Genomic DNA, 23,475 nt, shown 5'->3' with positions numbered 1-23,475 from the left:
ACCAATACTGGAGAGGACAGCTTCTGCCTGGATTGGCAAGATTGCAGGGTCGCTGACTGAGGGCGTGTGTAACATTTACATCCTGGCAAAAACAACCTTACTAGTAACTAAAAATAGCTGATGTCTTTGGCTAATCTACACAGCACCATAGCAATGGTGATTTATACAGAGGGTTTATACAGCAGATTCCCACAAAAAGGAGCATTTATTTTATATTTAACTTCTTGGATTAGCTTTGACAACCATCTGTGTATAAGATATAAAACCAACAGATAACTTCATAATATTAAAGTGAAAAATTTATGAAAATTGGAGTAATTAAAATGAGGGGAAGAGAAGATCTGTGCAGTAGACATCATTGAATTCTCATTCAGTGGGTGATTGCAGCCTGCAAGGTTGCAAAGAGTCCATTCAGACCAGAAAATGACATGTTAAGGATATTTTCTCAGAGGTCCTACAGAAATACAATTGTCCCAGACTCTCATTATTTTGCAGCTGCAGTGTGAAAAAGGTTTAAGAGACTGTTAGGCTGCTATTTCTGTGCATCAAAGCAATGACTAGAAGAGACCAGGCTTTTCAGGCTTCAGAAAAGTTACTACAGGCATTAGAAACATGGCCAGCTACAAAACAGGTGAGCGGCATCCTCGTGATTGATAGCCCAGCATGAAACATTTGGGGAACATTTGCAACAGACACAAGTGAGGCCGGGCTGTCTCTCACCTGCTCCGCAGGGAATGGTGGTGACTGGTAGAGGGTTTCTCTGGCCTCATGAAGCTTTCTCCCCTTTGTAAGGTTGAAGGTCCCAGGGAGAAGATGGGGAGGGTGGAATATGGCTTTGATGGCAGCCGCATCTGTTGGGAACAGCACAAGGCACGTGCAGCATCATTACAAAGATTGAAGCTTTTTAGAAAGGCTTGAAACTTGAAGTTTTCTTACTTACTTTTTTGCAACACTGTGAGCATACAGGCCTGTGTAAAAAAGCAAAAGCATGAATCAATCCATTGGGAAAAATTACGTTTAAATCAAGAATAAGGGATTTCAGGAATTAGAAACCTGCCCCTCTCTGTCCTCCCCTTGAACAAACGTTTTTATTTTTAAAGCTTCTCCAACATAGTAACTTCACTCAGAGCATGAACCCAGAAGCAAGGAGAAATGCTGAACAAGAACTACACCTAAATTAAAAAACAAGGAAAAAAAAATAAAATAAGCTGGTTTTCCTCTAAAGAAACATCTTCTGGTGAGACCAAAACTCAGTGATTACATAGATCTTCTGACTTATTGTCTCACTGTTAACTTAAAATTTATCATTTTGCCTGCAAATACTCCTTCTTGCATCTCACCAACACTCAAAAAATAACCCAAAAAGTAAATTGCCTTGAAATGTTTTCCCCAAACACAGAGGTTGTAGAACAGAGGTTGAGTGAGGAGTCTGAGTAAACTCCATCTTGCTTTCTCATAAGCATAAAAAAAAGAAAAAAAAAAAGAATGCTTCTCTCACTTTTAGTCCAGAGTTTCAGTCCAAGGAAGCAATTCAGTCACTTACAAACTAAATGTTTCTGCATAGTTTTTTTAACACAGACTGTTACAGAAATAAACCAAACCAAATACTGTTGTATACAGCAGAAATTTTTGAGGGTTTCTAACATACAAATCAATTATTTTCCCTATGAAATTGTACTCATTTATTAGCAGACATAAAATACTTACCTCTTGCAGAACTGACAAGTGTAAGACCAGGTAAAGAAAGAAAACCTTCTTGTTCTACAGCAAAAGCAGAGCTAGAGGAAGAAGAACAGAGGAATCCACAGTGTTAAACAAAGTCCCACAAAGTGATGACTTCACAGACCAGTTGTTGTTGGCAAAGTCACAGTGGCAATGCTACATCCCATTCTGGGGTCTGTACTTCTAAGATGATACTGAGAACAAGATCCAGAATTGTATCTTCATATATTTAGAAACAGGCCTTTGATTGTTTTGCCTAAATTAAATACTTGCCCATTAACTAGATAATTTTGGTTAGAAATAAAAGCAAACTATTTTAATAGCAGAATATTTTAATATTTAATTAATAATTAAAGCCTCAACCTACTTTGAGATTTGATAAAAGCTCATTACTAAGCTTTATCTATCATGACAACAGGCAACAGCTGAATTTAATGAATGACATTATAAGATTCTTGCTCCTCTGCCTTAAATGTATTAAACCTTTAAAATAAATCTGCATACTAGACACAGGTAGGTCTGTAGATAAAATGCACAGTGAAGTCAAAACAGACTTCCTGGAGGTGTCCAAGAAGCACAAATCAAAAGTGGGAGACAAAGATGTTGCTTCTACTGGGGAGTACCAATCTCCAATCTGCAGTTTACAGAAAAATGCATTAAGTTAAGGGTTCTTTAATATTAAACCTCCTTCTGGAGTCACGTGTTGCATCACTTCTCTGAAGGCTTTAATTCCCTGTGTGCTTGATAGTAAGGATTCACATATTAAAAACCTGTAGTTTTCCACTGCTATTTGTAATTCTATTATCTGGAACAGAAAAAGTAACCAAACCTACAGAAGGCATGGGGATAGAAATCACCTCAGTCAGTGAAGTTCAAACCAGACACATACAGATACACTCTGATAATTGCAAACACTAGTGCATTTTTATAGACAATCTGAACAAACAACGTGTTTCCGTGAAAAGTTCTGATGTTTCTGGACATCATTTGAAGAAGCTGACCCATGTGTCACACATTTAGGGGGATCTTTGGTGGATAATTCTTCTTTCTCCCCAGAAGAGGGTAAGAAACAAATGTGTAAATGGGAGGCTTGTGAAACTGGCCTCTCTCAGTACCCTTCAGAGCCTCCCCAGACTACTCAGTCCTACCTTTCCTTTCTTGAGAGCAGTGTAGACATCTTTATATTGCTGGTACTTCTCCAGCTCCGCCTTCACAAGCACCTGACGGATGTGCATGACCTCCTCCACTGTCAGAGCCAGACATTCCACGGGGTAACAGAACTCCTCCTGGAAGCCAAAACCCCCATATTATTTCAAAGACAAATGGCTTCATCCGGAGTTCAACTTAGACATCCAGCCACCTAGTTAGTAACTCCAGGAACAGGGGGGTTCTCCCATCAAACTGGAATAGCACTGGCTCATTCATGGGCATCACATGAGTGCCAAACCATTGGAAGCTGCATAACTGTGATGTAAATAGTCTTATGTTCAGCCTTCACAACAATGACAGTTTTCTTCATCCTTCCTCCCTAAATCACTTGATCCTTCTCTCCATTTGTCTTTTATTACGAACATTTGTTTCAAGCCAATCAACATTCAGACTTATATTTTGAAAGGGAAAATGTAATATGGTAGATAGCATATTTTTTGTATACTGTTTGAGGTATACATCAAACAATTTCTCCGAGGCTTTGTGATGCCCAGAGTGGCCAAGGAAAATTGTTAGTAGCCCATTCTAGCAGAAATTTTTATTCAGTGGTACCACATCTTGGTGCTCACATGATCAGAATCACACCAGGACTATAAAAAGTTACATCAGTTCAGGCCGAAAAGTTCTCCTTTCTGCTCCAGAAGGTAACAGCAGCAATTTAAGCTTTACAGAATAATGTTCAGTATCTAGCAGGTGAACTGGTTGCATTATAAATGGCAGAGATTCAAATAGAGAATGAACAGTACAACTTTCCACTTAGAAAATTTTGCATCTGTTCTGTGTTGCAGCATTTAGGAGAATACGGAGTGCAGAACTCCTGAATTTGGTACCAGGGAATAAAAAGCACCAACCCAATTTGTAATCCAGCCCAGTAGTTGATTATACATTTCCAAAAGAAAGACAGAAACCTCTGTGGGAACTCCCATTGCTTAATGCTTAGTGAACCTTTTCAGTCAGCCCAGAGGGGCTACTGTGCAGTAATGACAATGACAGGCAATGCTCTCTGAATAAACGAAGGAAATTTCTCCTGCATACACAAAGACGTGGCTGACAGTTTGGAGATCTCGTTTACAAATTGAAGTGATGAATCGGATTAGTACGGAAATGCTCCATTTCCATGTACTCAGAGGTCTGTTCTGTCTTTCCATCAGATTAAAAAGAAAATCTTTCTACGTTGCAGACCTGGCAAACATTAGCATTTAGGAACCACCACATTTTTAAAAACTGTTGTCTTACCTATCTAGAAAGGGAACACAAAGAAACTTCACTCTGTTTAGGGTACCCCACAAAAGACTAGAATTGAGTTAACTTTGTTAGATTTGCCAGCTAAACCTTTAGGGTATAGAACACTAGTTTTCTGGAAAAAAAAAACCAACTACATCAAAAACAGCTGCAATTTGCTTTGAGGTGTAAAACTGCGCAGCCAAAACAAAGTATCTTCTGTTCCTTATGAGCAACTTTACAGCTAACCAGCAGCTCTCAGCATTTCGTTCTGGGTTCTTCCCATAGCAACTGCCTTGCTATGGGGAAGGCACGGCTGAAGGCTGGGGTGGCACTGGAGAGGAAGTGGGTGGGACAGCGGGATGCACACAATGCCAGCAAAACCCCCCGAGTCTGCATCGTGGGAGAATGAGGGAAACTCTCGGAGGTGAATGAGGCTGACTGAATGCTTGCAATCAACCAGAGCTTTAAGTCCTTTAGAAATACATTTCTTACTTGAAGCTCTTCCTTCCCCCTCATGAATGCCCATTCCTTTAATTTACAGAAGGATGACGTCGGGGAATATTGCTCCTTTGAAGAAATTCTGCAGATCTGCTATAGGTGTGAGCACGTACTAGGGGAATAGTGTGGGCCTGTTGTCATACCAATTGAAAATGAATACCATTAAAATATAGAAATAGCCAGCAGGCAGCAGGGGAAACATAAAAAATATTCACATGTTTAAATGCTAATGTTTTAATTCCAGTGGTTACACAAGGACAACAAAATGTTAATGCAACATTAAATGAAAGATAAATAATCCCATTTCAGAAAACTTCTTGGTTTGTTGTTTTTTTTTTTTTTCCCTTTTCAGAATATAAATAAGTAAACAAGAAAATCTCTTGTTTCTACACTACCTCTAAGGCATTGAAATTAATTAGATTTTGCTACGCACTGGCTAAACTTCATTGAACAATGATGCTTTGGAGTTATTGCTCAAACTTCCAACAATAGTCTGCACCCAAATTCGGCAGCTCCAAGTGAGAGTACTCTCTGCAATACTCACATAACAGAACATGGCAAAGACAAAATGTGGTTTGAATGGTCTTGAATTTACAGAATTTACTCAATACGCTTTATAATATTAAACACAAGCCAGTATGCTTATTTTTAGAGGGGAAAAAGTACTATTTGAAAATACTATTTTGAATATGAAGTTTCCATGATCCTCTTGGGGATTGACTTAACACTGACTATGCAATCATCTTATAAACACTATAGCTTAAGGCGTTTATATATATATTTTTTTATGCAGGAAAAGCAGGTAGTAAGAATTGCATATCCATAATGTGCTCTGTAGGTCATTCTCAGTGTACACACACCTAATAGGTTCTTATGACTAACACATTTTTACTCTAATGTATTCCTTCTTCTCATTAAAGGATGTCACTAGACATTCAAATGAGTTGCATTAGTAAATTGCAAAATGAATGAGCACCAGAGTGGCCTCTAAATTCTGCAACTCACAATTAGTCAGGCACTCTGAATTCTTGCTCCTTTTGCAGACTAAAAGTTTCTGAAACATCAGCTGGGTATCTCAACTATAAATTCTCCTACAAGAGGTTTCACCCTCCCACTTATTGGTTGGAACAACAAACAGAAGAAAAAATTAAATAATTCATGTTCAGTTAACATAGGGGTAAATGAATTACTTATTCTTTTCAGTGGATTTGCCTTCCCTGATAGATGGATATGAACTATTCTGCAAGTTCTGATACACAAGTATGCTGAGGACCAAAACAGTATATAGGTTTTCAAGTAAAGCAGATTGCAAATGCCCTCCCATTCTATGTAGTGTACCTTGGGAGAAACATAAAACCTTATTATTTTCAACATAGTCCAAGCATCACAATAGTTTTGATGGATTTTGCTGCAGGATCTTCATGTGCTGTAATATTTAAGGTCTGTCCCATTGATAATCTGGTGATGTTGCATTTTTAGTTTGCTGTCCTTTCAGAACTGATTTCTTTTCCCCGTGAGGTGATTGAAGACACACAAATATCCTACACACATTGAAATCAAAGTCAATCAGGTGCAATGTCCCAGCCTAAGCTGTAATTCTTGCCACAGCTGAGGAAGTGCTCCCCTAGGAGGGAACATGCTGGTGAAGGTGATTTCCAAAGCCAGCGAAAAGAGGCAAACCTTTGCGGGTTTCCACCTGCTGGCAAAAGCTCTCTCACAGAGATAGTACATAGCCCCTGCCACCCCACACATGGCTGCTTCAACGGGATGAGAGCTGAGCAGAGAAGCTGTTTGCATAGTTGAAAAAAGTGGTCTGAAAGTCATCCTTGGAAATAAACTGGTTATCCTAGGAACCTGAACAATAGATAGGAAGCAGAGAAGCGAATGCTGTGTATAAATGAAACCATTAGCTTTGGTCCTCTGGGTCATGAAAAAAGTAATGATAATAAAAATAATAATTAAAGGAGCAAACAGACTGCAAAGGCACCCACATGTAAATCTCAGGACACTGAATTGATCTAACTGATTAAGCATCAAATCAGCTCACTACAGCAACCACCAGGGCTGACCCCCACCAAATCACTGAGCCACCCTGCCTTTCCATGTAGCACTGGCAGGGTGGCATGTCAAAAGGACTGTATTTGGCACTTTTCCAAGCTTGTTTCCCCTCCCCACCTACTTGGGTGTAACTACCTCTGTCTGATGAGATGCCAGTTCACAAAACCATCGTTAGTATGCAAGACAGCAGTTTCTTGCTAATCCTGCTAAGAGACTGTAGCAAACCCCTGCCTGGTTTCACTGGCATTGACAGCTATTTGCTGACAAGGCCTCTTTCACCTTGGAGAGAAACCAGGGTCACAGGAGCTGGTGATAAGAAATGAAACTCCATCAATCCTGGAGGAAGCAATAAAGAAGTGTGAGGTCAAATAAAAAATAAATAATACTCTGCACTTATTGAGAAGCATTCACTCTGGGAATGGCAATTTCATGGGTGCAACATCTGGCGCAGCCACTGGAAGAGGTTGGCATCGCTCCGGAAAGGAGAGAGTTGCAGAAAGCCAAAGTGTGGAACTGGGCCAGTGCCAGCATAGCAGAACACATCTCCCAAAATGAAAAACAAGACTGTTGAAGGAGGTGTTTGTCACACCCTAGAGGGCACTATTGCCAAGTTAAAGAATTAGCTCTCTAGGCATCAAATAAAATAGGTTTTTATTAACAGAACACCATTTCACTACTGGCTTCCTTCTTTTTCACTTCAAAGTCAAAACCAAGCTAGGTGACAGTTCTCTAGAGATTTAAAAAAAAAAAAAAGACCAAAACAAACAAAAAAATCCCCCTAAGCACAAAATAAACTAGTAAAACCTTTCCCATCTGTTCCCAAATTAGCCTGACTTACGCCTTTTTCTCCCTTTTCCTTTAGTATTTTTCAGGGGGAACGGAATAATTGAATTAGTTTTTCTGCAGTGGTTTTATTTTTAATGTATTTTTCTAGGCATATGTCAATGAATATACCAGCAGAGGGAGAGTATGTATGTGGTCAAGAAGATCCTGGTAAGAACTTGGTTGACCTATTTAAAATAACAGCCTCATATAAGATTTTAAGTTGCATGATCCTCTGAAATATAAGAGATTAATATTATGATGAGCAAACTCAGATACACTAGAAGTGCGATGGAGCAAATGTCTCAGTGTAACACAGGATGCTCTCTCCCCTCCTCCCTTTAAACTATTTGTCTGTGAGTAACTCTGGGCCTATCAGAAAATAAAGTCTGGGTTTCCACACACAGTGAGTGCAGCAGGAGGTGACAGGGAAACCCATTTTATGTGACAGTGACTTCAAACACATGCTGAAGGTGCCCTTCAGCATAGGTCTGCTGCAATACATCCTGCTCCAAGTTCACTCTGGTAGATGTCCACCTGGGCTGTGCACTTATCAACATGTTACTACCTGATGTGTGCCTGGAATGAGAAACTGCGTTCTACTTGGAAGGATGTAATAAAATCCAGCAGACCTCTGAAAAGGAAAAGGCCATTGTGGGAATATATGGAGGTATTTTTCCTGTAACTGATCATCTTCATAATCTAATAGGTTTGGATCCCATCTGTCATCTCTTGGGCCAACAAAAACGCTCTTCAAAGCCCTTTAATACCATTGCACTACAAGACAGGGCAAGTGAATATTCCCTTCCTTTCAAAACTCGGATGTGTTTATCGATTTCTCTATTCACCAGCACCTCATGGGGCACACTTTGAATCCCTGCTGGTAGGAAAAGAGACAAGGAACATATCCTGCATGAAATTACAAAGCACTAATCAGTATGTCAGCATAAACGAACCAGGATTTCATACCCTTTGGTGTTTGTACTCTGCTGGAAAACAGTTCACAATTAAAGCTAATTGATCAAATGCACTGTACTTTCTTTTCAAGCAGTAATACAGGTTTTTGCCTCAGTAACTTCAACAAAGCAACACAGACAAACCTTGATTTGGATTACTGAAAGAACTTTCATATATATGTATAAACATTACCAGGCAAGTTCTTAAGGTGGGAAGAAAAGAAATCATTCCAATTCATCCAGTCATTAACTGCAATACTTCCAACAACTAAAAAAATTCCCCCAAATCCCAAAATAGATCCACTGCTTTGGAATTGTCTCTATTCAAGTGGAATATCAGTAAGGTGAAGTTCATCTTTTTTGGTAACATTCTGAAACAAAAACCAAGACACATGGTTTACCTGGAGTACTAATCACAGTGCAAATGTTTTCTGAGGAACCTGTACCTGGGATTTTGGATAAATGTGTTAGAGGGACAAAGTTCAAATCTTGATTTCAAAACTTTAAAACTTTCAAAACTTTAGTAGCCAAGAGTTTCTGAATTGAGGAGTTTTCTTTGGGTCATGTTCTAATCATACTGAAGCCAAGTTTTAATTTTTATTATACTCTTAGCATTCCTCTTTTTCTCTCTCCTACCACCCACTCCACTTACAAGTGACCTGGAGCTCTGTTTTGAAGGGGGTAGGAACTGTCTCACATTGGTTGGTGTTTCCTTTTCGATGGAGTGTCTTCTCTGAGGCGGCTGCCGTCTCTCGGGCTGCGGCGTAGACGATATGGGCAAGAACTTTGGAGGCACTAAGAATTCAATCAGTACAAAAAAGTTAGTTCTTCTATGAGAGACTGTTGGATAACATTGCTCAGTAATTAATCCAGCCACTGATTTGCTAGAATTCCTACTACTGGTGGCTGAAGTTACATATCCACACTGAAGTGTTTCAGGATATTCTACTTATTTCACTATCATGCACAGAAAACACATGCACAGATTACACAGCTCATTACAAAACCTTCCCAATAAAACTGAGACCCTTTGAAACAAATGAAAAGTATTGTTACACAGTAAAACCTGCAATAACTGTGCATGAAAAAAAAAAACCAGATCTTGCCCTCTTCCCAGTAAGTGTTTATGAGAAATACTGGTGATAGCTGTGTCCTTTGAACACTGCCACAGTGGCAGAGATGGAGGAAACATTTAACCTGGTCTTAGGTTACAACATGCTTCAGCAGAAAAAAGTTACTTTATGAGATGAGCCAAGCTAAGCAATCCCCTCCATTCGCTTGTGACTTCCTCTACAGTCCTACATAAACTTCAAGGATGAAACCTTTTGTTTCACAAAGATATCCAACCACAGCGGAAGCGAATGCCTTCCAATTGTTTATCACATTTGACACATTCAACAGAGTTCAGCTTTAGAAGTTTATTCCATTGACAGAACTCAGCTTCAGCTTTCCATATAAGTTTGAGTCAAAGTTCATAGCACAGAAGACAACATAAGTGCATAAAAGCAGCCACTGGACTCTCTTATAACTCACTCTTTCTGCTGCTGGTGCCTTCTTGAGAGGGGTCTTCCACTTGTGAGGGGGAGATGCTGCTGCTGCTTCCTGATTTGTGCATGGATTCCTCCTGTGTGACAAGCGGAAAAGAAACAGAATTTCTCAAGGCCTGTTTTTAGTTTTCCTATTGCTTTTTAGGACACAGAAACCACAAAGACATTTTGGACCATTCAGTTACTCAAAGTCCTAGAAGTCCTGAGAAAAACAGCCTCTGCCTCTGCAGTGTACTGAGCAAACAGGATTTTCAGTGCTCAGGTTTTTTAGAAAGTGAAATAAATGGTACATGATTTGAATTCAGTGTGTTTAACTACTGCATGAAAGAACATGATCAGGAGAGAGGTGCATGAATTCACTGTAAACTGTTAATTTCTTTGTTGTATTCAAAGACTTGGATTTGCAGCTACAGCAGATATGTTAGCAGCTTTATATCTCACATGAACAGGGAATTAGCACTTAGATTTCGCTGGTCTCCAAAGGAATGAGAGCCACTCACAAAAGTAACTCAGGTGAAGAGAAATTAAACTGAATTTGACTGCACTGTTCCCTAATTCCCAATCCTGGTGTGTTTTTCCTTTCTTCTGTATTTAAAAGAAATCTCATTCAGCGTATCAGCATGCTTCTTCTCAACAGCCAAGAGCAACTCCAGCAAGATGAAGAAAAGTGAAGTGGGCTTTAACTAAACACCTCTCAGCTATCTAAAGCTTTATGACACCCAAATTATTACATCTTTTGCTGTCACCTACAGCCTGTCTTCAGCTACACCATACCAGCAAAGAAACAGATCATCACAGAAGCCTCCCAAGTGAAGAGTGCTGAAGGACTGAGTGTGAATGCTCTTTACCTCTTATGTGCATGCTTTCAACCAAAAAGACTTAACATCATTTAGGCTGTCAAGATTTACAGATCAAACAAGTGACCTGCCCTAAAATCCAGCAAGTGGCTGAGCTCTCTCACAGATTTCTGTAGTTGAAAATCTTCACTGGCTGAAAGATTGCCTTCTTTGGTAACAGCAAGTCAAAATAAAAGCTGGCAGGATCACCTCAGTGAGCACCATGCATCATAGGACACAGGCCTCTACAAATTCCCACCTGGTGATCTGTCCTTCAGGCTTAGCTCCAGGGTAGGTGTTGTATGTGAGGACACTGCTCCCACCTATTTGCCATAACACAAAGGGTTGCAAGGAGTCTCAAACCAGCTCACATCCCAAAACAGTATATTCACTTTAACATTTCAATTGTGACCCCACAAACACTTGTGATGGGAAGCTTCTAAGGAAGCTTGAGCAGCACACTGAGCTACATCAGCTGTTTTACTTGCAGAAACCAGTACAGTTTAGCTACAGAGCTGGCTCAGACAGCTCTGCATATTGCATGGTTGCCTTAAAAGCCCAATGGAGAACTTCCATGACAATTGGATGCACTGTTCTTTAGAAGGGGTGCAAGAGTGCTCACAAGTGTAGAGTAAAATACTTAAATTTTGAGAAAGAGAACAGCCCTGTACAAAGGGAACTACTCAACTTTTCACTTTCTAGAAGTCAGATTGTTCTGAGTGGCAGATGAGTTTACCATTGCCAGAGAAGCTAAATGAGTTAAGATGGAGGACTAAGTAAGCTCTTCTGCTGTTCTAAAGAATGAACTGTTGGAACCAGTGGCTAAGTATAAAAAATATTAAGTATAAACCAAGACATGGAAAATGTAAGCCAAGGGGAAGCTAAACTGGACATAAAATCCTACTTAGACAACAGGTATTCCAGGTTAGTAATATCAGATTACTATTTCTGTGCACAAACACTTGCACTGACAATGCTGTTGCTGTCCTACAATTTCTCAAACATCTCAAAAAAAAAAATAATTTTTTTTTGAGAATGAAATCTTGTGTAGGAAGTCCCAATGAACCACGGCATGAATTCCTCCATATCTATACATCAACTGCTGACTATTATTGCAGACTATCTGACATTTTACGTTTGAGGTTGGATCAACCCAACATCCAGGACTCCGCAGTTCTCCAGAGTGCCAAACAATTAGAATTTTACAGTTACTGAGAAAGCTGCAGCTTAAATCATCTAAATATATTACAGCCACAATTTTTGGCTGTAGCTTCATTAGGAAAACGCAATTTTTAAATCTGTATCAAAACTGACTATCAAATTGCTACTTCTCTTAGGCACACAAAGCAAAATGGCACTTCCTGTTCCACGCCCCTTGGAATCTGTGATTTTAGTGGTGATGCAGAAGAAGCAAGGACAGAAAGAAGGAAGTATTTCTACAGTATTCATCCTTGATAGAATATAGGCATAGGGTTGTATCAGACCTTGCCTTTCACCTCTGCCTGGCTACACTGAATATTGGGACATAGCTTGCATTGCAACACCGATGAAAGAACAAAGGGGACACATGGGGAAGAAAATGCATCTGCATCACAGCTCAGCAGTGCAGGTATTTCCAGCCTGTAATTTAGGGCACAACATGGTCATCATTTCACTCCCAGTGAATAACTCCAAATAGGTTAAGCCCAATTCAAACTGCAGACAAAGAGATGGCCGAGTCATTTACAGGCAATCAGAACAACTCAGACACTCTTCTCTGTGTTACACACAAAGTAAAAGTCAGGGAAGAAATAAAACATTTGGACAGAGTGATCTTCACCCTCCTCAAATGTTCTATGTCCTTCATCACCTTGAAAAACTTCACCCAAACTCCCTTCTGTTTATTTTCACTACCTTAGCACTCTTCCTGAGCCCCAACCAGTATTCTGCTGAGCATCTTTATCATCTCAGCTGCATCACCACTATTTCTATTGACTCAAACTAGTCCAGCATCTGCTCTCTGTGACAGCTCGATGTGGTTGATTTATTTTCAATTTATCTTTTGCTGTATGTTCCAGAGCTTGTTCCATACCACTTTGCTTGCCGACAGAGTATTCCCTAATCAATAGCCATGTTCAGATATTTTATTTTTCCCTTCTACAAGAATCATTTCACATTTCCCATTACTTAATTTTCTTTTACTGACTTTTGCTCATTTTCCTGTGTAAAATAACATGATGCTTCAGGATACACAGAGGTAAAGGCTGTAAGATCCAACTCTCACTGACAGTTCTTGGTATTCCTGCATCCTGCCCAGCTTCATTCATATTAACAAACCACATATAGCCGCTATTGTAATTTTAAAGACTGATGGGTGATCTCAGAATGCAAATCTCTTCTGCTTTCAAAACAGATGCATCAAATTATGCACCCACACAAGTCACCCACAGGATAACCCCAAAGAAGGTCAACCTTTCACAGATCAGAAAGCATGCAAAGAGATAAATTTCTCCCCACATATATTTCTTCCCAGCCTCCTATCTTTCAGCATAGATGCCTTTGTAACCACCCTGTCAGGAAACCCCTCCTTTCCCATTTACAAGAGAGAAAAAGAGTCAGGGAAGACTGCTTTTCCCCAGGCTAAAATTATCCCCTGTGAATAAAGCTCGCCTGCATGTGCTTTCCAGACAGCTTAACTTTCAGAAAGGTCCAAACTCAATTAATAACACTACTGGTCCAGAAGACAAAGCTCCTTTTTAAGGATGTAATGTTGGTACTTCCTGAGGATCATATATAATGCAGCTTTGAAGCTAAAAAGCTTTTTAAGGTTTTCTCCTTCTACTGCTTTTTTAAGCCTTTAACTCCCCATTTAGAGTGGATGAATTCAGAATTATTTCTCCATCTGAGTGGTATTTGCTTGTCCCTATCTGTGAAACATTTTTGGGGTGTTTGTTCCCAATCTTATATAGCAAACTAATGCACTAACACTGGCACCAAACTGCAACCCCTCTGGCACAGCTGCTGCTCTTTATTTAACAGCTGTTATGGTGAGGCTAGCCCCACATCTGAGTCCTTTAGTAACAGCTACTGCATGAGTGCCAGAAGGGTGCTATGTACTTTCCTAAATTCCCAAAAGCATAATCACTACAAACACAATGTGGACAGATACTGGGCATTTAGGAAAGTAAGTAAATATAGGTTTAAGGCCAAAATTACCATTTAATCTTTCAAAAGAGTGTTCTCCTATTCTGGGGTCTTATCTAGTATTTTTGGAGTTCTGTGGGCTGACAAAGCAGCCATGGAAAATTTGGATTATAATTTGCACAGTCACTTCTCATCTGATCAGTTCAGTAAACTAAGAAGTAAGACTCAGTTGTGACAAATAGAGAAGCAAGTTGTGTCCTGATTTTTTACCTCTGAATCTGAGCTGTCAAGTTCAGCCAACGTGGGAGCCTTAAGGAGTCTCTTGCGTTGCACTGCCACTTGTGTGGCCCCGTTCTGCTTTCCTTGTGGTGCCGGGCCACCGTTCACTACAGAGGCATCCACTAATTTTCTTCCAGCCTCTGGTGTCGGTACATCTACCAAAAGAAACAGAACAATTGGTGTTTGCACCTGAAATGTATTTTGCTTTCTCAAATCTTACTGTTAAGGCAATACACACAAAAGAAAAGAAAAAAAAAATATTGTGATAGTTGTACCTGTGCAATTATTTTACTTTTAGTGATTCACTGCTCAGACAATTACAGGCAATGGCTTGCAGTACAGAAGCAGTATGAAAGAATGAAAGCAGTGCAAAAAGCAGCATTGCATAATGCTAAAACCCAACCTCAGACCAACACCAATCAGCTTCAGAAAAATTGCCTGTGTTAAACCTGAAAATATTATTCCTTCAAAGTACAGTCTATAATTAACAATGTAATAAGGACCAGAAGAATGCACAACCATATCTGGGCAAATGGATTTCCACTGAATCTGGAGACAATGCCACACAGAAATTAGGAGGTTTAGCATAGAGTAAACCCAGTTTTTCCTGTGAGGACAGAACTGCACTTTATTCTGCAGGATACAGAGAAGGAATGAAAATTAGGTAAATAATGAGCGTTCATCAAACACATACACAACGCTAAGGCTTGCATGACCATTTGTATTAAAAACATGTCTGTGAAGTCAGACCTTCATGGAACAGCAGAAACATGAAGCTCCAGCTCAATTTTCATCTACTTGACTTTTACAAGGATGTAACTCCACTGAGCAAATTACTCAGGATTTCTGCCAGTGTGCAATGAAGGTGCATCCTGGATAATGTAAGCTTTGGGTCTGCTGTGCTTAGCCTAGCTTAGTCTTAGACATTAAGATAATGACCTAGCCTTTGATATTTTAGGAGAGCTTAGAGTTTGGTCTGATAAATCAGTTTTATCCCTGTAAAAGTACAAAGTACAGTATTCCAATCTGAAGAAAATTATGTTGGAGGGACAAGGAAGAGAAGCTTTTAATCTCCCATTTGCATGTATGTTTAAGCAGCTGGTCTTTCTACAAATGTGTTTTTCTACTCGTGTAATTATAGGACTCCTTCCTCAGCCTTGTAATCACAAGGTACCTCCAGGTATTATATGGCTAGGATAATGATGAGTAATTATTCCCATTTTTATACATGGTGAAAAGAGGCACAGAAGGTCAAATGACTTGTACCTTAGGTTACTGGGAAGACTATTACAGGGAAATTATATCACCCAGATATTCACAGTGCCAACAATGCAAGTACTCACACATCATTTAGAGTTACTTACACAGTTGCCCTGGTATAAATAGACACAGTCACTCCTTGTACAACACCATTTGCATGGATAAAATCATCCTTGCACCAGGTGAATCAAAGCTACAGACTGCACAAAGCACATCTACAGTAGTTGGTCTGTTTAACAACATTTCTCACCACAGCACCTATCGAAATAAACTAAGAAAAGGAGTAAGGTAAACCAATATATATTTTAAAGAATTATCCAGGTTATTGTTAAATGCTGGAAACTGATCTAAAAAGGAGAGGGGGTGCATTGTATTTGCTATATATATATCATATCTTCAACTGGGAGTATAAGAAAAGGCAATTATTTGGGCTACTAAAGTCATGGTGACATTCCAGGCCTATGAATCTGTGCACTACAGTGTTATTACTGCCTTCAGGTCCTTCCTGCAAAGAGCTGCAATCAAAGACTTCGACTCTCTAACCCTTAGCTCCTATCTTCAAAGGCTTTGCTAATGGGTGTCCTGATGACCACAATGGCTTATAGGTCATGGTTTTTTTTCCTCTTACGTTTCTGTGAGTACAGCATGGGTTTCCCTCACATCAAATGCATTCCTGCTCCAACAGCAGCTCAACGAAATTCCAGAAAGGGACAGGAGGAAAACAAAACCCAAACTGACTCCCCTCCCTGCTGCCAATGACACTTCTTGAGACCTCATAACTAGCTGGCATGTAGTTGATTGAAGAAGCTCTGGGTTTCCCAAATGAAAAAGAAAAACCTTTGATTTGTCTTTGGATAGCACAGGTCCTGAAAAGACCATCCAAGGAAGCAGCCCCTGCACCACCCACACAACAGCCAAAAGTGGTGCCCCTTCTCCCCTAAACCTCCTGGGTGGGGACTCCCTTGCCTGATGGTAGGGAGGGTGAAGAATGGCCTGTAATCACTGCTGGACTCACTGAGAGAATAAATGGGAAGGCCATGACGGGAAGACCTACAGCATTCCCCTCCTGCCAAAAAGTAAAACACACAACAGGCCTAGGGAAAAGAAATAGGGGGGACCACCAGACAACCCCTATGGCAGGTGATGGAATGTGTTTTCACATCAAAAATTGTTTTCTGGTGGTTTTTGCTTGCTTGCTTTATTTTTTTTTCCCCCTAGAAATTTAGGTGCAATTTCTTTAGGCCTCAGAAATGGAAATCTCTGGTCCATTTTGAAAGTAATTTGTGTAGCCAATCACAATCTAGGAAGCCTAAACCAGGTTCTATTTAAAGTCAGGCATGTATGAGTTGCTTATACATGTTGCTGAGTTGCTTGTATGTTGATTCAAGTCTTCTTGAAATATCGAAGAAATTTTAGATGAATCAAGAAGACAATCAAACATAGTACTTGTTTCAAGGTTTCTTCAGTAGGAAATGTCATTTATCACCATTCTTTATCATTATCATCATTCATTCTCTCTCCTCTAGAGAAAAAAAAAAACCAAAACAAAACAGGGAGTTTTTACAACTTGCAAATACTAAAGAATAATAATAATAATAAAAAGAATGAAATTAGAAAACCATCCAATCTGTAAAATTCATTTGGTCAATCAAGTTCAATTTATCATTCTTGCACTTACAGTATTGGATTCATGTGAATAAATGGATTATCATAATTTAAGGAAAAGATCATGACATTTGAGTTTAAACAAACAGATTTCAAGAAAAAAGCCTTGTTCCAAAATTAAAACCAGAATCTGTTAGCAGACATAGACCAAAAAATGATTAGTTTGTTTAAGCTGTTTTAGTGATCTGTTTGGACAATAGAAACATTAGCAGGTGACAAATAATTGTACATTGTCATAAACAAGATAAAATTATTTACTACAAACAAGTCAGAAGCAACAAATAGACTGAATCTTATAAATATGAACATGACAGAAGAAATCAATGGAAAATTCTTTGGAACAAAACCTAGGTTATTTTTTTAAAAAATGGATAGTAGTTTACAATCTCTAGGTTCATAGAACACTTAAATGTTTTGAAGATAATTCCAGTGATATTAAAAAAGGCTTGTGTGGCTAATAGCCTCAGGTTAAGAATTTATTAGAGAGTCAGACACACTGGGGGAGTGTAATTTCTCTGTGTTTTCAGGCAGCAAGTACAGTGAAAAGTACCTGAAAATTGGATGAATGTGTTTGGTTTCTTTTGAGATTTTCTCTAAGCTGTCATTACAACAAGCAAATGAAAGAAGGCAAGGTCTTGATTTGATTACTTGATCGTTGTGTTGGGCTTCCCTGACCAGCCTTAGGAAGGGGGAGACAGAAAAAAAAACCCACTGGAGGATAATATGAAATGTGCTTTTATTTTACATGTAAGATTATGTCTCTTGTGAAACAAGGAATTAAGCAGACCACAAATTACATGCAAACCTCAGCAGTCATGTAACCATATGCTGTCTTCTTCCTAACCAGCTCTCCTTGGCCAAGAGTGATGACAGAAGCCTGAATTTTCTTCTCTATAGGAAATGTACTCCTTGGGATTACAATTTTATACACTGAGTTTAAAATTAGTCTAAAATGGATTTGTAGGATTATTATATATTTGCATTTTGCTGGCTATTATGTCAATAATATATTGTAAAATATTACATAATGCATAAAAGTAACAGAGATGTGTTCCTTTCAGTGGACTTCAGATGCTGAATTCTAACCTGAGAACTAATAAATCAGTATTTTGCTGTGTTTGCATCACATGTATCATTGTGTTATGTAAACTAAAGAGTTTACAAAGACCTGGTGGAGCTCCTGTCTCCCATTGGTCTGAGACAGTCATAATCTAAAAGTAATAATCCCCATGAAATTTGGCGTTAAATGCTTCAGTTTCCTTTTGTCTCCCTGCACACCTCCCAGTTCTCCCCTTCTCCCAAAATGTACAAACTGTTTCTGAAACAACTTCAAAGCAGCAATGCACATAGCTTTGAGGTAAGAACTTGAGTGTTAAAGAGTGGGAATGACTGAGCTTTTGAGCTGCATTCAGCACTGCATTGAAATGAAACTACTTTTCAGCTATTTTTCTATTAAAGGAAGTGGGAAATGACTGCCCTGGTCCCCAGTTGTTATCTGGGTACCTCTCAGGTAACTCGCTACAGGTGGCTACCACTTGTAAAAGGAGAGCCCAGGGGCCCCTCGTCTCCTCTTCAGGAGAACAGCAGGCAGACACATGGAGCTGGGCACTGTGACACACCAACTACGCTGGCTCAGGGCCAGAAAAAGTCTTCTCAGGATTCTGCATCCTCCCCATCGCAGGCAGCATGAATAATATAAACCTGCATCCATCCTTTAGCACCTAGCAGGAAACACTTCTCTTTTTCAGCTGGTTGTGGGGTTTTTGTGACAGCAATTCCATCAAGCAGAGTGCAATGAAGGCGTTGAGAAAGCAAGTGTGTGCAAACAGTGATGAAAGCACAGTACAGTCTCTCTGTCTCTAAAATAATGAAAGAAGTAAAAGCACGCAAAGCAACAGCATCCAAAATTACTGCTTATCTGCTTACTATCAATATCCCAACCTATCTAATTCACTTGTACTGCTTATCCAGTGTCTCACGTCTACCTAACTGGAATGTTTTAATCATCCCGAATTTACTTCTAAGGACACTTTATCAGATCACTCAGTCACGCCATATGATGATACTTGCTAGAACCACATGACTTGAAAAAACAAAACCAATCACATCTGGGAGATGGATAAAGAAACCAGGAAGAGTTCTTCGGTGGTCAGTCAAAAACAGCGAATCCAAGTACAGTACAGATTTTTTAAGCTACTTCTTCAAAATAAAAATATTATGGTTATGAATCAATGGATTACAAAATATTGTTTGGATTTAAACAAATGAGGATGTCCCAGAATTCTTAGAAATGAAAGGCAAAAGAAGAAGCAGACAGACACATATAGAAAGACAGATCTGAACATTTCTCTTTAGCTGGTCGCTGGCATATTCAGTTTTATCTTGTTAAAACAAGAACTTTCAGTACATCTGAAAGTAGCAATACTTTTTCAAAATTTAAGTCTGCCTGTTTAGGCTGCTATCTGAGGCCCTGGGGACCCTGCAGCTTTCAGTGGAGTAAAATATGATGCCATGTACATATGTAATGTCAATCCCAGCAGACAGCTGTAGTAGCTGTACCATACACCATGAGTGTAAGGTTTCACAAAAAGGCTTGAGCTGCATTAACAGCTTGTCACCACCTCTGAAGCAGAGCCTGTTCCCTCCTCCCTTCCACCCAAGCTCATCAGCTGCCCTCCTCAGCCAGCTCTCTGATCATCTGATCAGATAGTAGGCAGGTTTCAATCACTAAAAGAGCAGAAGAACAACCTGGTAAAAAATATTAAAAGCATTTGTTCCTGGGTTAGAGGAGTTTAACACAGTCCTCTTGTGAATAAATGAGCAGGACTGACACAGAGAAGGGGGAGAATCACATGCTTAGAGGGGAGCCTGGGGAAGAGGGGGAGCAGTGAGAGTCCCTCCTCCCCTCTAAACAGTGGCAAGCTGTTTCCTTGGCTCAGTCACAACAGGAAGCCACGTTCACAGATATGTCACTCGTCAACTGTGTTCCCATGTTACATAAATGCTGTATTTTTTAGGTTATAGTAATCAAAAAACTTCTATATGGTCTTTCTAGTTCACAATACACCAGCATTTCTGTCAGATGATGCCTTTCTGTGGGGAAAATAACCAGATGAGGCTAAAGGATGCATGGAAAAACCGAGGATGTTAGCTCTGCTAAAGTCCTAGATGAGATGTTTCTACATGTAACTCAAAGAACATAGGGGAGGTGGTAAAAAAAGAACAGATTTTGGAGACTTTTTTGAGAGTCACCTAGTGGAAATTAGGTAAGAGCCAGCTATCTCCTCTGCAGCAAATTTTTGAGGCTGATCCTGAATATTTCCAACATCAATGATGGAAATTTTGGGCCTGATCCTGGAAAGCAAGTGTATAATAAGGAAGGAATGAATTATTTTCTGGCTACTAGGCTATCTGATATTGCTGTATCCAAAGGAGAACAAGTTCATGCAGCTGCTGTGTGTTCTAATTAATGGCTCACCATAGGAAACGTGAAAATTTATATTGCAATATAAATTTTATAAGATAGTTGATCAAGGTCACCTTTTGGATCCTCTGTACCAGCTATTATCAGCAAACCTTACTTTGCTAAACAAGAAGGAAGGCTTAGCCTTTTTTTTAGTGAATGTCTTTGATTTCATAGCTCACAAAGCTGTAACCATAAAAATGCTGTAGAACTAACAGTTTACTTATAGATCAATATACATAGGTATCCTTCACTTAATCTAGAAAGGTAGATGAGTTCAAAGCTAATCTTAGGATCCTGGTGAGAAATGAAGTACTGAAAAAGATGGTCTAGTCAAAAAGTGAGTGCAATGACATAAAAGTCAGATTTATAAATACATAAATCAGACTTGAAGGTGATGCTCTATTCTGCAATCCTTTTAAGAGTCTGGAATAGCTCTGAATAACCTTATTTTGTTTATTTATTTAAACAGAATTGCAGCACTCTGGTGAATACATTCTGTATTTCAGGTGAAATACAAATGTTTCTTGTACCTAGGCATCCTTTTATGGCAAGGGAAATACAAGTATTAATAACTAATTTATCGAATTGTTTTATTTTCACTGACCATATCTTGGAAGAATCCCTTCAAGTTTCTTTCTTAGATGGGAATTCAACAGATGGAATGAATTTCACAATAAGCACAACAACCACATCAGGTGGTTCAGCACATTTTACCTGACAAGTCAAAACTGTAAGACATGCTAAGTGGCCGCATTGCTGTAAAAAAGAAACAAACACAACAGAAAAAGAAAATGGTTCAGCCCTTAGAAAAACAGAGGAACAATGAAAACAAAAGATTAACTCCACCTGAGACATTTTGGACTCCCTTGCTTAAATCCAAAATGTGTCAGACATACTGCTGCTTCACTGTAGTAAAGCTCAAAGTCTGAAAACTACAGTAGCATAAACAGGACTTGAAAACAAAGCAATTACATTACTACTAAATTAAGATTTTTGGAATCAAATAAATCAAATATCAAAACAAGAGACAAATATCTCAAAAAATTAATATTTAAAGTAAAATCACCATGAAAGAGAATCAGGAAAAAGGGAAAGAGAGAGAGAAGAGAGAAAGAGCTGGAAAAAAAAAATTGAAAGCACAAAGCCACATTTCACACAAGTTTCAGTGACCTGAAATAAAGATATTTCCTATTTTTTTAAGCATAATCTCCAATGATTATAATTAAACTAATAAAGAGAGACACCCAAGCTAAGCTTGAGCAGTAGTTTTCTTGAAGAGAATGGAAAAAAAGGTCAAACAAAATCTGATTTGTGCTGATTACTATTCTTTTTAAAAACCTTAGGTTCACTTAGCCTTTAAAATGCATCCATAATATTATTCTCTTCTTCCTCTGATGATTTTATTGTTAGATAAGAAAGTGGCCAGATGTTCTCCATTTCTGGAAAGACTTATCTGTATTTCCAATTAAACCATGCTTCAGGGAGGAGACCCTCAAAATATTCAACTGAAAACAAAATTTCAGTGCACTAATCCAGATAATCAGGCCAAGCCCAGTGACAAGAATGTGCAAAAATGCATCAAAATTGAAATCAGCTTACGTGTCTTACTTGACAGGTGATCAACCTGCAAGCTGGTAGAAGGAGCCTGTCAGACACACATACCACTGCCCTAAAAGATGCTGTTTATAAAAAGGTTGTACTGGGACAAGTTTTTCTCATGAGAATAATTTAAAGTGGTGCATGCAGTAGGTGGCTGACTCAGAGCTAACTTTGGGAGTCAGGGAATTTTTTCTGTATTCACTAACTAGAAATTATCCATAGATAATAGCTACAGAAACAGTTTAAAAATTTCTGTCCAAACTTAGCATAAAGGCACATACTTCTAAAGCAGAAGGGTGTTTATCAGCTGATGCTGAGACATTGATAAAACCTGCACATGAAACAAAGCTTTCTCCAAGCTCCATTAGCTCCACTTGCTTGAGTCACAAATCCATGTTTTAATTAAAAGGACGTGTACCTCAAGGCTGTGTTTGTCTTGATGGCTTACACTGATGATTTTATGAGGTCATTCGAAAACTCAATCCAACTCCTCTACTCAAACCTCTCTCTTTGTGAGCACAGCTCAACCCCATTCCCAAAGAAGGTTTAGACTGAGACTGGCCAGGGTAGAGAAGACCTTACCTCTAATATGTGTTGTGTAGAGAGGGTCAAAGCCTGTGGCTGCTGGAACACATGCCATAGGCACAGCCTTATCACAGAGGAGGAACTGCAAGAGTACAGCCCCCACTCACCCCAACAGCCAAGTGCAGTTGTGCTCTTGATGGTATAAACTGAGCAAAAAGGAGTAGCTCTGGGACATGTGAAACACACCTTAAGTTCTTGAATACATCACTTTAATGTGCTATTTTTCTCCTCCTTTTTAATAGCAACAAATAGTTCTGTCCAGATGGTGCAAGTGTCCCACATGGTGTTCCTACTTAGATTTATAATCCTTAAACCTCATTACCTTACATGTTGTTACACTAAATTACATTCAGTGGTCATTTAAATTGTATGGCAGATCTATCTGTGCCATGCTGAATGCCACCAACATTACTTGTTACCAAACTGCACAAGCACATTCTTTTCTAAAAGGAATTTCAGGTGTAACAATCATTCCTATCATGAAAAAGAACGAAACCTCATACATCAACATAGGGAAAATTATCTTAAAGGACTTCGGTCTTTTTAGTTCTTCATGCCAGCAGCTAACATATACTTGGAAAAAAGCTTGCATGCATCCACTTTCACATCCCCATTAAAGTGGCATT

The 23,475-nt window shown here is 39.1% G+C and overlaps 1 protein-coding gene across 1 annotated transcript in view; it reads right to left on the bottom strand.

Annotated features, from left to right (window-relative positions):
* Positions 1-23,475, bottom strand: part of SPIRE1 (spire type actin nucleation factor 1) — a 128,192-nt gene that overhangs the window by 6,481 nt on the left and 98,236 nt on the right. Inside the window, 7 exon segments of the mRNA XM_015617331.2 lie at positions 721-851; positions 941-968; positions 1,708-1,778; positions 2,871-3,008; positions 9,142-9,284; positions 10,023-10,113; positions 14,266-14,429. Of these exon segments, the coding sequence (XP_015472817.2) occupies positions 721-851; positions 941-968; positions 1,708-1,778; positions 2,871-3,008; positions 9,142-9,284; positions 10,023-10,113; positions 14,266-14,429 (766 nt within the window).

Source organism: Parus major, chromosome 2, assembly GCF_001522545.3.
Source record: "Parus major isolate Abel chromosome 2, Parus_major1.1, whole genome shotgun sequence".
Lineage (NCBI taxonomy): Eukaryota > Metazoa > Chordata > Aves > Passeriformes > Paridae > Parus > Parus major.
The sequence above is the reverse complement of the archived record's forward strand: the minus strand, read 5'-3'. Positions and strand labels throughout refer to the sequence as shown.